At 39.9% G+C, this 16,401-nt stretch overlaps 2 protein-coding genes across 2 annotated transcripts in view; one reads left to right on the plus strand and one right to left on the minus strand.

The window, feature by feature from the left end:
* SPA17 (sperm autoantigenic protein 17) overlaps positions 1 to 5,806 on the minus strand; it is a 23,337-nt gene extending 17,531 nt beyond the window's left edge. Inside the window, exon 1 of the mRNA XM_007952136.2 lies at positions 5,653 to 5,806. Within this exon, the coding sequence (XP_007950327.1) occupies positions 5,653 to 5,806 (154 nt within the window). The remainder of the gene's footprint in view (positions 1 to 5,652) is intronic.
* A 1,563-nt stretch (positions 5,807 to 7,369) lies between these two features.
* SIAE (sialic acid acetylesterase) overlaps positions 7,370 to 16,401 on the plus strand; it is a 76,332-nt gene continuing 67,300 nt past the window's right edge. Inside the window, exons 1-2 of the mRNA XM_007952137.1 lie at positions 7,370 to 7,421; positions 11,574 to 11,735. Coding sequence (XP_007950328.1) covers positions 7,388 to 7,421; positions 11,574 to 11,735 — 196 coding nt within the window. The 5' untranslated portion in view covers positions 7,370 to 7,387. The remainder of the gene's footprint in view (positions 7,422 to 11,573; positions 11,736 to 16,401) is intronic.

Below are 16,401 nucleotides of genomic sequence, written 5' to 3' on the forward strand. Positions count from 1 at the left end.
TATTTTGTCATTTTGTTCTTGTATTTTTTTCCAAAATTCTTCTAGGGTTTTGTCAGTGTTTTCCTTGATCTTGTCTCTGAATCCTTTGAAGATACCTAAATATAATTCTTTTTAATTCCTTATCAGGGAGTTCCAATGCTACGTATTCCTCAGGGATGTGTTTTGGGTCTGTATCATGGTCCCTTGTTTCTCCTGCTTTATCTTACTTCTTTGTGTGGACTCTGATGCTCTGTTGTCTCCAAGGCATTGTGATATTTTTGTGTTTATATTTAATTGCTGATTATATGTTGGAGTGACTTGCCCACAACTTTCATTTTGTTTGTATGTTATCTATACAGGCAGGGTAGTGTGCTGTGCTCCTCTATTCACTAGATGACAGCACTTATACACTCACCACCTGTCTCCTTTCCTGTTGTCAGCCTGTTGTATGTCTCTGCTGACTTTAGCTATCAGAGCCTATTTCTAGGTCCCTGGAATCCAAATGAGAATGCTATCACTTTAAAATCCAAAATGGGTGCCACTTGTAAAGATTCAAAATGGCTGCACCCTCAGTCACTTTAAATATCCGAAATGACTGCCGCTTGTAAGCATTCAAAATGGCTGCACCCTTCATCACTTTAAATATCCAAAATGGCTGCCATGTGTAAACAATCAAAATGGCTGTGCCCTCCAGATAGCAGAAAGTCCACAGCTCAGGTTGTCTCCCTCCTTGCTGTATCCCTTCCTAGTCATAGGTCATCAGAGCAGCTGTCCCTGCAGCCCTTGGTGATTGGGGATGATCTTTAGGTCAATTCTCAGGTCCCAACACCACTTGGAAATATTCAGGCTGTTAGTCTCATCAGAGTAGCTGACAGTGCGCAGCTCTGACTGTCTCTGTACTCACTATTTTCATTTAGGTTTTTCTACTAGTTGGTGCCTAATCCACTTCTGTATAGTTCCTTTCAAAGCTCAGGGTTCCAGGATTATCTTCTGTAACTCTTGTCAATTGGTTTTTCTTTTCTTGTTGAAGAGGGTCTGTGTTGCTTGTCTGCCCATTCCTCCATCTTCTAGTTCACTTTATTTTTAGGATGTATCCACCAGGGATGTATAGTCAAATTATTGTTACCAAATTCCTTGAAATAATTCCTTGCTGTGTGATCATGTTATGAGTCTAACTATACTAGTTCCAGAGGTGCAAGCTGGATTCAGAAGAGGATGTGGAAGAAGGGATATCATAGCTGTTGTCAGATGGATCTTGGCTCAAGGCAAAGAATACCAGAAAGATGTTTACTTGTGTTTTATTGACTATGCAAAGCCATTTGATTGTGTGTATCATGACAAATTATGGTAACATTGAGAAGAATGGGAATTCCTGAACACTTTATCATACTCATGAGGAACCTGTACCTTGACCAGGAGGCTGTCGTTCGAATGGAACAAGGGGACACTACATGGTTTAAAATCAAGAAGGGAGTACGTCAGGGTTATATCCTTTCCCCATACTCATTCAATCTATATGCTGAGCAAATAATCCGAGAAGCTGGACTATATGAAGAAAAACGTGGCATCAGGATTGGAGGAAGAATCATTAACAACCTGAGATATGCAGACAGTACAACTTTGCTTGCTGAAAGTGAGGATGACTTGAGGCATTTACTGATGAAGGTTGAAGAATACAGTCTGCAGTAAGGATTACATCTCAATATAAAGAAAACAAAAATCCTCACAGCTGGACCAATGAGCAGCATCACAATACATGGAGAGAAGATTGAGGTTGTCAAAGAATTCATGTTGCTTGGTTCTACAATCAATGCCAATGGAAGCAGCAGTCAGGACATTAGACGTCATGTAGCATTGGGAAAGTCAATCGTGAAGGAACTATTTCCAGTGCTGAGGAGCAAGGATGTCTCCTTGAGGATTAAGGTGCGCCTGACACAAGCTATGATATTTCTAATCGCCTCGTATGCATGTGAAAGTTGGACAATGAATAAGGAAGACCGAAGAAGAGTTGATGCTTTTGAGTTGTGGTGCTGGCAAAGAATGATGAAAGTACCATGCACTGCTAAAAGAACTAACAGATCTGTCCTAGAGGAAGTGTATCCAAAGTGTTCCTTGGAAGTGAGAATGGCCAGACTTTGTCTCACCTATTTTGGTCATATTGTCAGAAGTGACCATTCCCTGGAGAAGGATGTCATGCTTGGTAGGGTGGAGAGTTGATGAAAGAGGGGGAGGCCTTCAACGAGATGGGTTGACACAGTGGCTGCAATGATGGGCTCAAGTATAGCAGGGATCATGGAGCTGGTGCGGGATCAGGCAGTGTTTAGTTCTGCTGTGCATGGGGTCGCTATGAGTCGGAAATGACTCAACAGCACCTAACAACAACATACTAGTTTTGTTCCTACTTTTTAGAAACAGGGAATCTTCTAGTTTTTAGAAACTGTTTAACAAATTTTTAGATTTAAGTTTATAACATTTATATGATTTTAAATTCTATATATATTCAAAGAAGTCTAGCTTCTATCCAGTCCCTTCTACCCTAAATCCCTCTTCCCCTAGCAGTAACTGTTTTTCTAAAAAGATTTATCTATTTAAGAAATATAAACAAATAGTTAATATCAACTTCCACTCTTGTTGACAAATGGTAGCAGACTAAACATACTTTTTTCACTTAATATAGACTGCAGATCAGTCCATACATTACATAGAGATCTTCCTCATTCTTTGTAACAGCTGTGGCTGTATTCTAGTTTACTCGATCAATCTCCTTTGATAGACATTTGGGTTGTTTCTAGAAACAATGAAGCAATGAGTAGTCTTGAAGTGGAACTTCTGGGTCAAAAGTTAAACATATATATGATTTTGGGATATATTGCCAAGTTCCCTACCAGAAGGGTAGTACTATTTTGTATTTCCTCCATCAATGTGTGTAAGTACTTATTTTCCCTCAGCTTTGCCTACAGAATATGTTGGCAAACTTTTGGCTTCTTGCCAATCAGAAGGCAAGGTGGTGGTATCTTAGTGTAGTTTTGATTTAGACTGCTGTTATTATGTGTTACTTTGAGTATGTTTTTATATGTTAAGAGCCATTTACATTTCTTTTTGTGTGAATTGTTTGCTTGTCTCTCTTGCCCATTTTTTTTTTCCTATAGGGTTGTGGCTTTTTTCTTCAGTATTTTCACAAGTTCCTTTTAAAATAGGTTTATTACCCTATTGTGATATAAATTGTAAATATTTTCCCTCAGTTTGTCACTTGTAGTTTTATTTTCTTTATGGTAATTTTTGTCATATAAAAGTTTACTTTTAGGTTATCAGTTTTTTCAGTCTTTTCCTTCATTGCTTTTGAAATTCTGAATCATAGCTAGCAAAGAATTTTCTTCCTTTATTGAGAAATTCACCTGTATTTTTTCTAGTGTTTGCATGGTTTCATTTTCCAATATTTAAATCTCAGATCAATTTGGAATTTATCCTGTTGTATGGTGTAAGGAGTTCCTGGGTGGTGCAAACGGTTAACCATTGTGTGGAAGGCTAAGCAAATGGGTAAGTGCTAATATATTAACTAAAAAGTCAGTGGTTCAAACCCACTGGAAGATGCCTGTGAAGTAAGCCCTGGTGCTTTACTTCCAAAAGGTCACAGCCTTGAAAACCCTGTGGGGTGCAGTTCTACTCTGCACATATGGGGTCACCATGAGTTGGAATCAACTCGATGGCAACTAATGACAATGACATGGTTTAAGGAATTGATATAATTTATTTTTTTCTACCTTTATCCCAACTTGATTTGTTAGGAAATAGATCATTTCCCTACTTATCTGAGATAGTTTTATCGCATACTAACATGTTTCCTACCACAAAAATCAAAGCTAAGACTAGTCAACACCTATGAGGAATGCATGAAAATTCTTTGCATTGTGTGGGAAACTGGGCTACAGGACCTTAACGATTTTTGTTCCTTTTTTGTAAAGACTAAATTCTGACACTTTGTATTAGTTGGGTAATTTGTGTTTGGTTGACTTGGGTGGAAGTGGGTGTGGTGCTTATTTTTTTTCCAAATAGTTTTACCCATTGTTTATTAGAGAGCCAGCAGCCTGAGACCCTTAACCTGAATCACCAATTGCTTTAATTACCGTGATCCGGTAACAATGACTCAAATGTTTTTGTAATGAGATGTTTCTGAGTTCTAAAATTAAATAAATGACTGAAGACTGATTGCCTGAAGTTGTAAAATTAATGCTATAATAACAAAATTAATACTCATTACAATCTACCTCTTACCTCAAAAGGTTTCTCTTAATGACCCCTACCCCCCCATTTATCAAAATGTTTGCAATGACAGGCATTTTGTTTCAGATTGTGCAATAAATATTCACAGTGACTGGATAAGAAAAAGACCAGCAATGTTCAGGAAATTGGCAGAGTTTCCGAGTCCTGCTAGCACAGGGCAAAAGTTAGAGGGTGGAGCTGTGCACTGTGTATAAGAATTGTTTGAAATCAAGCCTTGAGGTAGGTTTCCTTCTTCTGTATAATGATTTTAGTTTTTAATTGTGATTTGGGTGAAAGGTTAGAGCAAATTGGTTTTCCAGTCAACAATTCATAAGTACTTTGTTTTGTGATATTCTGTATAAAGATTTTAAATGGAATGTTTATTTGCTTGTGGATATTTCTAGTCACCTTTACTACTCTGTTATGGAGCTCTGGTGGTGTAATGACTGCTAAGCAGAAAATCGGCAGTTCAAACCCACCAGCCACTCTGCAGAAGGAAGACGGGGCAATCTACTTCTGTAAAGATTTACTGCCTCAGAAACCCAAGGGGGGTCGCTATGAGTTGGAATTGACTCGATGGCAGTGAGGTTTTTTTTTTTTAACCACTCTGTTGCAATACCGTAAGAGGTATTGATGATGGCAGTTTATTCCTGACTGTAACAGAACATGACAGAAAGATTGTTCTAGTCAAGAATAGGTGTTTTTTTTTTGGTATAAATTTATAGCTGTAATAATTCCCATCCTGACCACTGGGTCAGGTCCTCATAACCATGAACCTTCAAGGCAGGAGGTTTAGAAATTTTATTTATGGAAATCAAGGAGTCACTTCACCATGGATTTTAGTCTCTGGGCAGGATGGGTCCTTAAAAGTAGAGAGGAAGAATATAAATTACATTCCCAAACTAGGAAGTCCACTTCTCAAAGCAGCTTGTCTATATGCCTTCACTGCAGAACACTTTCATAAACCCCCAATGAATAGCAGTGTATGTAATGTAAAGAGTATAGAATTATTTTTCACAAATAAAAACAAAAAACCCACAAACTCTCCCCCCAGGATGAATAGACAGTCAACTTTCTGGGAGGTAAAGGGAACAGTCTGCCGAAAAACTGAGGGGTAGATTGTATGACCTCTTGTGGTCCCCTTCCACCCAATGTGTCAGTGAGAAATACAGTGAAGAAGGTCTGGGTAATAAACTAGTAACCTTCAATAATGAGAAACTCATTTAAGAGAACCTGTCAAAAAGGCATGTGCTTTTTCAAATAGTTATTTGAAATCAACTGCCTCCAAAAGATTTTCTGTGGAATGTGGATGGTCTTAAGTTACACCATAATCAAATGCTTAGTTTCTTATTGGGGGCGGGGGGGGGGGGGAGAGATGCCTATTATTTATTTATTTATTTTAAAAAAGCTTACTCTCTCTTTTCTCTAGAAGGTTTTCAAAATAGGCTGCTGCAAAAGCTGGTATATTGTCCGGTTGTTCCCTCAGAATCTCGCGTGTCAGCCCTTCAAGAAGATTCCCAAATCCTTGAGGAATTCGGTAGTGGGTGTTGGAGAATGGAATCGACATCTCTTTGGAAGGAACTGCCTATTGTACCTAGAGATTCATTAAAGAGTACTATCTTTATATATGCATGATTTTACTTACATAATCAAAACTATGACAACAAATTATTTCTGAGACCCAAATTTTGTAGATTTCAATTCTTTCTTTTCAACACAACACCCATTTATTCCAAATAGTTTTGAATTCTTTGTTGTTAACTGTTGTTATGTGCCGTTGAGTCAGACCTCTCCTTGGGTTTCCGAAGCAGTATCACTAGGGAACGAGATTGCCCAACCTTCCTTTGGAGGAGGAGCTGGTGGGTATGAACTGCCAGCCTTCTAGTTAGCAGTAAAGTGCCTTAGGCACTATGCTATCAGAGCTCCTACAAATACAGAAGCATTTATTAGGCCACATAGCTTTTTTTTTTTTAATTAGGAAAATCAGATTTTTCACTATGACACTAAATACTTTTTCTCTCCACCCTTCTTTCTATTCTTAAGAGGAGAGGGTCATTTTTGCTATCTCACAGGTATTTTGAAAGAATGATTAAAAACTTTGTTTAATTAAATTCATTATAAGTTGCTAAAAAGACCCTGTTTAGGAAACGAGGCCGATAGTTATGCCTAAAACAAACAAAAACCATTTTAAAAAGTAGTAATTACTCCTGGTTCTAGTAATTCCTCTAACTTGCTGAATGAAGTTTTACACTTCATCGTTTCCTTAGCTTTCATTCCTGAACCCCGACCTATAAGGTCAGGGTTCTAAGCACCTATTAATTCCGCAATGTCGCAGGAGGCAAGATCATGATTTTGAAAGCCTAGTCTCTAAAGTTTTGGGGCCTTTTATTTTTTGGTTTTGTCTTGACCAGGTCTTCTCGTCCTTTCTTGGAATTTGAAGGGATGATTAACGCTAACTGCCAAGGAGCGCGTTAGGCTAACGAGCATGAAAAGAACACTTAGGAACCCTGTCTGTTTGTGAGAATGCGGAATAAAAGCGGAGACCCAATCTGTGGAGGTTTTTTTTTTTTTCTTCTTCTTTCTTTTTTTCCTTCCCCCGAGGGTCAGAATATGAGGAATTGAATCAAGCTAGGATTGTGAAAAGGACTGGTGAGACCTGAACAAATCTAGCGAGTGGAGCGCGGGCAGAGGAGAAGACCTGGTCGGTGGCCGGAAGTTGACGACCTGGGATTTCAGGCCTTGGGTGCTAATCTGTACCAGGATTCTTGGGGGTATACAGGGGATCCTAAGAGAACACGAGAGACGGATGGAAAAGGCGAGGTCTTTGTTCTGGAGAGAAAGTGGGGAAGCCACCTCACCTCTTTTCTCTCTCAGAGCTGGTGCCGATGGTTCCGGTTGTTTTTTCTCGTTGCTAGGTAACTTTTTTTATTTCCCTTAACTACGGCGGCTGAGAAGGGGAGAGGCACGGCCTCGCCCTGCGGCCGCGGGCAGCTTCGCGGATACGATGGCCTGGGAGGGGTGGAGTCAGGTCTCTTGCCCCGTCCCGCCCCCGTCCCCTGTGGGCCACGCCCCATCTAGCGTCCAGTTCCGGAGTCTCGCAAGTTGGTGACGGATCACAATGGTGCCAGGATTGGTACTTGGGGTAGTTATGCCTTTAATTTTGTGGGCCAGCAGAAGTACAGGTGAGGGCCCAGACATCTGCTCCTCAGCTTGCGCCTGCTCCGAGATCCGTGTCCTCTGCAGGACCCTGTCCGGTTCTCTCAAGATCGGGGAAGGAACCCGGACCAGGAGTCGGGATCTCGGAACCACTTAAGCTGCAGTGGGCCGGATCCCCGGCCCTTTGGCTTTCTCCACTCCCCCCCACCGTTCTGCAATGCGGTCCTTTTGCTTGAGCGTGTCGAGGGCAGAGAGAGTTGGGGCTTTCTGAGGGTGGAGGTACAAAAGTGCACAGACCGAGGCCCTTAGGGTCTTTGAGCAACTGCAGGGGAGTTGAGAGTGGAGGGGGCGAAGCAAATTAGTTTCTATTTGGAAACAGGTGACTGAATCATCCAAAACATTTCATTGCTGCCCACTAAGTGGTGCCCTTGGGGAGGGTTTGCTTCAGGCTGGGTTCCTTAGGGGAATAAAATTTTACTAGTTTAAGTGGTGATTAAAAGCTAAGAAATACAACCCCCTCACTGGTTCAGAATATTTAAGGCTCAGCTTTGATTTCTGGTGCAGTTACAGATATTGGTAGTGGGAAAATATACATGGCATTGGAGGAAAGAGTGATTGGCATTGGGCTGTTGGTTAGGTCAGATCCTGTCATTTGAGTACCCTCTTTCTCATAATAGGCAGGCTGGACAAGTGGGTCATGTGCATGGAGAAACCAGAAGACAGAATCTTATCTGCTAATGTGCAGTAAAGTGATAATGCTGGACTTAGTTATTTATTCAAAACCACTGAAAGAGTGGATCCCAAAGAAATGAAAGTTGCAGTGGGAGAATGGAATGCAGAAAAATAACGGCAGTTCCGCCTAAACTCACTGCTATCAAGTTGATTCCAATCCATAGCGACCCCCATTCGGTTTCTGAGGCAGTAAGTCTTTACTGAAAAAGAGTGCCTCATCTTCCTTCTGCTCAGCGCTAGACTTGTGGGTTTGAACCTCTAGCTTTTTGGTTAGCAGTCAAATGCCTTAGGCACTGCGCCACCTAGAAACTCCAGAATGAACCCGGATAGAGACAAACTGCAGTTCATGTTTTCTTTCAGGGACAGCAAACTAGCAGCACTCTGAGGGTATCATTCATTCCCTGACCCTCATATCCCTATTCAGTGACCTTTGAGGTCCATTACATGAGGTAAGGGGAAGGTAAAGGGACATATTTTATTAGTTTACCTATTAAAGGTTGTTAATTTCAGTATCAATAATTAATCTTTGGGTCATGCTGTTATATCACTTTCATTAACATTGACTATATTTTTCATTCATTAATGCTCTAAATTTTTCTTCTTTTGTTGCATCTGCTGACATCAAATCATTTTCCCTCTGCCCATTTTTATCATGTAATATTTGATATGTACAAAAATATATGTGACAGTAAAACAATAAAATGAATGCACCAACTACCTTAAGAACTAGGATATTGCCAGCATTATTGAGGCTCCCTGTATGTTCCCATGCAAGCCCACCCACCAGCTTCGCACCAGTGGTAAGAACTGTCCTAATTTTGCCAGTTCTCTTTTAGTGATAGTCTCTTTCCTGACAACACTAATCCCTATTTTTCTACTCCAGTTCCAAAATGAAGACAAAAAAAAAAAAAAAGGAACCAAAAAATTCAAATGTTAAACGTGTTTTGTGTTTGACAAAAACAATTACTAGCCTTGTGCATCTTAGATTTCTCTCCATTGCATAATTCCTTGGTAATGTTCCATTTTATACCCTTATCAGCTTGGGATTTGAGCTTTATAAAGACAGGGAATATGACCATTCTGTGATTTACCATCAACAACTGGCAGAATGGGAATTACGATAACTTTGGAATCAGGTGGCTTGGTTTCTACCTATGTGGTTTGAAACCAGTCGAATAAGCTTAATAGCTGCAAAATTGGTAGTTCAGTGGTAGAATTCTCGCCTTCCAAGCGGAGACCCAGATTCAATGCCCAACCAGTGTACCTCATGTGCAGCTACCACCCATCTGTCAGTCAGAGGTGGATGTGTTGCTATGATGATAGGTTTCGGTAGTACTTGCAGATGAAGATGGACTAGGAAGAAAGACCTGACGATTTATGGAACACACACCAATAGTGTGTTTAGCACTGTGCCTGCTACATGTAAACTTCTCAGTGGAATGTAAGGTTCCTTCTGGCAGGGAGTTTTGTCTTTTGTTTGTTTCTTTCTTTCTTCTCCCTTCTCATTGTTAAGTCCCTAATGCTTAAAATACTGCCTAGCATAAAGTGGGCATCAATAAATATTTGTTGAATTAATTAACAAATACGATAGCTATTTTTTACAAAAATGCTTAGTGTTCCTTGAATTTCAGTTTCTTGATCAGTAAGTAATGAAGATTATGCTCATGAGAGTGAAAGATCTTTTGCATCTCTAAAATCCTTTACCTAGAATGGAGACATGCAATGAAGAGGTTCACTAAGTGTTTGTTGTCTGTAACAGTGACTTGTGGTCCTTTGAGGTCCATTATATGAGGTAGGGAGAAGGTAAAGAGAGTAGGAACATATTTTATTAGTTTACCTAGTGTGTGGCCTGTGGCTATGGGCCACTTGCTGCACATATCTAGAGCTCTTCCTTTGCATGGATTCTAGGCTCACATGCAACCCCTGGCCAGTTTTCCTCACTCCATTCCCCTACCTTTTCCTTACTTTGCTCTTATGCCTTTTTTTTTTTTTGTTGTTGTTGTTCCATATAAAACACCTACCCAAGACAAGGCCCTCTCACAAATGTGCCTCTCCATATTTTCCTCAGCAGGCTGCCAATACACTTATGCTATTCTGGGTGTTATAGTCTCTTCTTGGAGCATTTTGCTTGTGGTACCTGTACATCTCCAGCCCAGTAGGTCTTCTGGGTGATGCTTGATTGTCATAGATTTTTCATCATGGCACTAGTTAATAAGAGAGCTGAAGAATATTAGGGACTGGGCTGATACTCAAAGAGCGGATATTCTTGATAAATAGGCCACTGAGAGAGTATATGTAGACTTCATTAGCTGTCTGCCTTGTTAAGTATAGCCTTCGGGATCGCCATCATTTGTTGCTTTCAGGGAGGAAAATGTCAATCTTGTTAATTCTGATTCTCTTTCCTATTATTTTTGTTTAAAAGTGTCTGTAAAAATCTTCATTTTGTTAATTATTTTCTTCTAAGGATTTTTGTCTTTTTGTATTCAGACATGTTGGGATGTAATTTAAGAAGCTTTATTTTTTTTTCCCTTGTTAAGTTTTGATGAGGAACTGACTGAGATACTTTGGATCTATGCTTGTCATTAATAAAATAATTCAATGTAGGCTATATGTTAAAAATAGGAATGGTCTTGTTAAAGTGAGTTCCTATTCAGGCTTGCTAGTGAGCCTCTAGAATAGAACAGTGCTTCCTCTTATTCTTTTTGTGTAATTTAGCTTGTGAAATTGGTTAAAATTGGGGCAAATAATCCTTGGTCTATTTTTTTTTTTATCTTTTATCTCTTTCTTACCTTATTTTTGTCTTGGTTCATCCACATTCACCTTAGAAAGAAGCAGATTTATCATATTCACAAGTGCATATTTAGAATTTTTAGTGCATTTCACTGGATTGTCAGATAAACAGGACAAGGGAACTACGTGAGGGAAATTGACACTGGTAGGTGGGAAAAAGGAAGATAAAGAGTGGGAAAAGGAAGATTAGAAAAGGCTGTATGACATAGAGGCATGCTTCTTTATCCCCAGCTACTGGGAGTGGGAGTGGTAATGGAAAGTCGAGGAAGGAAGTGGTTTATTTTTCTCATAAACACCATCTGTGGGGTGTGTAAAAGGAGCATTTTAGTGATTTGGGAGGAGAGAGACAAGCATTTAGGGCCAAGCCTAAGAGTAAAGGAAGATCAAGAGCTCTGAAGGCTGGAGGTTTGTGGTGCATGGGTTATATACTACACTCTTTGAGTTTTCATTATAGATCATCTTGTACAATGATGTACATTTTTGGAAACTATTCTTGTTATGTTGCTTCCCTAATTAGGAATAAGATCTAGTTTTAGATGAGTGAAAAGACTGGGTATATTCAGACTCTCTTGTACAAAGAGAATTGTGGTTTCATCTGCATAGTTGTTGATGAATTTCGTGATGACACCCTTCTAAATGTTTGCTACATTGTGTAGGTGTTGATTTTCGCTTTGCTTCATACATTGGTGATTACATGGTGCTGCAGAAGGAGCCTGCTGGAGCAGTGATCTGGGGCTATGGCACACCTGGAGCCACAGTGACAGTGACTGTGTACCAAGACAAGGAGACTGTCATGAAGAAAGTGACCAGTGTGAAAGGTAAGGCAGCACAGCTGCTGTTCAGCTATTGTCTTTGTCTGCCACCTGCTGGCTTATCTGAAAGTGAGTGCTTGTGCTTTGAGTATTTACCATGAGCTAGGCACTGAGGATGGAGTTCCTGGGTGGTGCAAACAGGTTAACACCTGAACTGTTAACTGAAAGGTTGAAGGTGTCTTGGAAGAAAGGCCTGGTGATCTACTTCTAAGGAATTAGCCACTGGAAACCCTATAGAGTACAGTTCTACTCTGGCACACATAAGGGCACTATGACTCAGAATTGACTCAAGGGCAACTGATTAGACACTGAGGATACCAACAAATATAAGACTAAGTCAAAGGTCCTGTCTTCAAGCAGCTTATGGAATAATGCAAATAGATAGACACTAAAGCATATAGTGCAGTGTGATAAAAGCTTTGTTGATGGTGTATATAGGTTGTCATGAGATACTGAAGAAAACATCTAACTCGGATTGGGTGGTCACAGGTTTCCACAGAAGGTGACATTTGAGCAGAATCATTTATAAATAAGAGGTAATATGTAGAAGTGGTTAAGAACCTAGGCTGTGGAATTCATTGGATTCAGATTCAGTCAGAATTCTGTCACTTAGTGGCTGTATAACCTTGGAGATGTTATTTAATCTCTCTGTGCCAGTTTCTTCATTTGTAAAGTGGAGATCATAATTATTGTGAGGATTAAATGAGTTAACATATGTAAAGTACTTGTAACAGTGCCTGGCATGTGATAAGTATGTAATAAATGTTAGCTGCCATTGTTATTATTATTAGTAGTAGTATTTAGTCACTCAGATATTTATTGAGTGCTTACTATGTGTCATGTGCTATGCTAGGTACTGGCAATACAATAATGAATAAAACAGATAGGATCCAACCCCTAATGAAGCTCACTGGTTAGGGGAGGGCACAGAAAAATAATAAACAATAATAAGCAAAGTGATAAGTGCCACTGTAGTGAAACATAGAGTACTCTAGGAGCTCTGGTAGCATAGTGCCTAAGGCATTTGACTTCTAACCAGAAGGCTGGCAGTTCAAACCCACCAGCCACTCCTCAGAAAGAAGGTTGGGTAATCTACTTCTGTAGTGATACTGCCTCAGAAACCCAAAGAGGGGTCACTATGAGTCGGGTCTGACTCAATAGCACATAACAACAACAACAACTAGGACCACTTAGTGTGGATAATTAGTGTAAGGCTTACCTTAAAAGAGAGTGGGGAAGAACAGATGGAGGGAATAGCAGGGAGACGTGAGCAAGCATGGGTCATTGCAGAAATGACAAGCAAGTTGGTTTGTAAGGAATGCTGGGGTACGTTACTGGTTGTAGATGATGGGAGATGAGGTTGGAAAGGTGGGGATGCTTGATTATCAGTGCTAAGGAGTGTAGACATTGTTCTAGATTGATGGATTTTAAGCAGCAAAGTAGCAATAACAATAACACAATCAGATTTGTATTTTAGAATGATCCCTTGGAAGCAGTTCTCTGGATTGGAGATTGGGAAGTCTAGAAGTAGATTGGCTGGCTGGCTATTATGCTACCAGGCAACAGATTATGGGAGGGCCCAGAATAATGACTGTGAGGATGTTCAAGAAGGACAGAATTGGCAGCCTTCTTAGCAGGGAGGTTCTATAAGGGGGTCTCTGTCTAAAGGAGATAAAGATGTATAAGTTAGTATGTGTGAAGGCAAAGCTAGATATTACTGGATGCAGGAAAGCGTGTTCAGGGCTCTATCAGGTGGAGACCTGATTATAGCTTAGATGTATCTACATAGTTGCAGGATGTAGAAGTGAAGGTGAGACAGGTGAGAAAGCTGGTAGGGTTAGTGTTGGAACTGGTGGTTTGAACAATGACTTGAATATATGTGTGACAAGGAGCTCTGGTGGTATAGTGCCTAAGGCATTTGACTGCTAATCAGAAGGTTGGTGGTTCAAACCCATCAGCCACTCCACAGAAGGAATATTGGGCAATCTATTTCCATAAAACTTTACTGCCTCAGAAACCCAAAAGGGGTCACTATGTGTTGGAATTGACTCGACAGCAGTGTGTGTGTATCTTGTGAAAACTGGCTTCTGAAAACAGGGATTGCCGGGTTAGTTTTGTTGATATTTAATACTGATATCCAACCCAGAGTGATCTGCCCCTGGTGCAAGCTCTTCATGATTCATTTCCTTTCAGCAAACATTTAAAAATACTAGGTGTAGGCATTTTAAAACACTAAACTCAGGATATCTAGTTCTTGATTTTTAAGACTTTCTTTTATTTTTTATTTTATTTATTGTGATTTGGGTGAAAGTTTACAGAGCAAATTCACTTTCCGTACAGCAGTTCACATACACTTTGTCTCATGACATTGACTACAATTTACCCCAATGCAACAACTCCCCTCCCACTTCCTCCCAAGAGTTACCTCTTCCCTGTGTCCATCCCTCCATGCACCCCTGCCCCCTGAGCTGTCTACCTGTGCATAAACAGCCCTTTTTTCTCCCATGATTGTTCTCTCCAAAGAGTGTATCTACCTCAGGTAAATGTTCAACTCATGTCTTTTGTTGAGCTGGATATTTTCTACTTTTCTTTTCTTTTTTTAAATTGTGATTTGGGTGAAGATTTACAAAGCGAATTCACCTTCCATACAGCAGTTTACATATACTTTGTCTCATGACATTGACCACAGTTTACCACAATGCAATGTTCCTCTCCCACTTCCTCCCCATAGTTACCTCTTCCCTGTGTCCATCCCTCCATAGACTACTGTCCCCTAAGCTGTCTCCCTGTGCATAAGCAGCCCTTCTTTCTCCCATGATTGTTCTCTCCAAGGAGAGTATCTACTTGAGGTAAATGTTCAACTCATATGCCTGTCTTTTGTTTGGCTGGAAACCACAGGTGTGGGTTCAATTCCAGACCTGAAGGGCAGTTAGGGGCTATAGTCTCAGTGGCTCCACCAGGCTCTATCAGACCAGCAAACCTGGTCCCCCCCCACCCTTTTTATTTGCTCCAAATGATTTTGAGTTTTGTTCCACATTGTTCTCCCTCTCTGTCAAGGATCTCCTGTATAGATCCCCTATTTTAAGACTTTCTTAAGATAAGAATGTTAATGGGTAAAATTAACAGACCTGAGAAGCTCTAACTGATTGAGAAATGGGTTTCCATTAGGTGCAAAAGCTCTTGGAGACTTGCAGAATGTAAAGGAAGTGAAGAATTTAGGGGACTTGCAGTGCTTTCTGTTTGTGCTACTCCATTTTAGAGATGAGCAGCATAGTGTACTGTTAGTAGTCATCTCAGTAAATGATGTTGATTTCAAATCCAAAGAACTACTGATTTTGAAAATAAAAAATGGATTTTCTTAGTACAAATAATCTATGTTACCAATACATTTTTAGGAGACAAGAAACTACAAATTATTGTAGAGATAGAGAAAACACATAATTTCATATAACATTTAATTTAAAAAATGTTCTTTTACATTATTTTTAGAGTTCACCCCTCCTTATGGCTGTTTCAGGATTAACATTTAGGGTGGGCAGAGATGCGGTAGGAGGGTAGGTGGTGACAAGCAGAAATACAAGGTAATTAAGGGATGAGCCTCCCTTTTCCTTTGCCGTGATTGTGATTCTGCTCACTTATTTTGAGTTCAAGTCTATAAACATTTATTGAGAGCTTACAATGTATAAAAACACTGAACTAGAAACTGGGAAATATGAAGAATACAAATAGTATCAGGCCTTCAGGAACTCACTCTCTCACTCTATCCTTTCACATTTGTTAATTCAGGTTCAAGTAATATCCTCATTGCTTCATTACAGAGTGATGGATGATTTGAAGTAACCAGCAGCAGCTTAAGAGAATCCAGTGATTCGTGGACAACTGATGATAATTTCACAGCAAAAGGGGTTGCTGGAGTAGTTCTACATAACAAGCTTTCCACGTTGGCGTGGTAGAGAAGAAAGACATTTTCGTTTATGTAGATTCACCAACCAGCTTCAGTGGGCATCTTGCTGTGTCCCTTTCCCACCCATGATGCAAAATGAATGAAATGTTATTTGCAACACAGGCTGTAGACATGTAGGAAATTCCATGGGGCAAAAAGAAAATGCCTCTCAAAGGCGACACTGTGGGGATATTGAAGGGTTGACTTTTGTTTTAGATTTTGATGAGGACTCTAGGATTTTCAACCATCTTGTCTCTATTAGCTACCCTGTCTGCTTCTGTTAATATTTAATTTATTTCTTATAATCCTCTAGCTGCCCAGAACAAAGAGGGACTTATGAAGGTTTTTACCCAGCAGATTGATACATGACCCCTGGGAAAATTAAGAGCCCAAGATGAATGGGAATATGGCCAAGTACTGGGTCTGTTCAAATTGTGTTGCTGAATGATATGGGATGACCTTTTCAAATACAAGAATAGAATCAGAAGAATAGGGTAAATCTCATTTTGACATACATGTGGGTATGTGTATGTGGGTAATAACATGAGGGTATGTCTATCTGTGTTTGTCATTGTGCTTGATGTAAATAGATAAAATTAATTTAGAAAAAATGCCTAAGTGCCTACCTAACCCCCTGGTTGCAGTGGTAACATTTATACTACTTTCTGTGCTATATAAGATTAGGTTAAACGATTAGGTATGTCTATGAAATGGGGAGTGTATCCAAGA

The sequence above is a fragment of the Orycteropus afer genome, unplaced genomic scaffold, assembly GCF_000298275.1.
Source record: "Orycteropus afer afer isolate SDZICR_OR568_19922 unplaced genomic scaffold, OryAfe1.0 scaffold00325, whole genome shotgun sequence".
NCBI classification, from domain to species: domain Eukaryota; kingdom Metazoa; phylum Chordata; class Mammalia; order Tubulidentata; family Orycteropodidae; genus Orycteropus; species Orycteropus afer.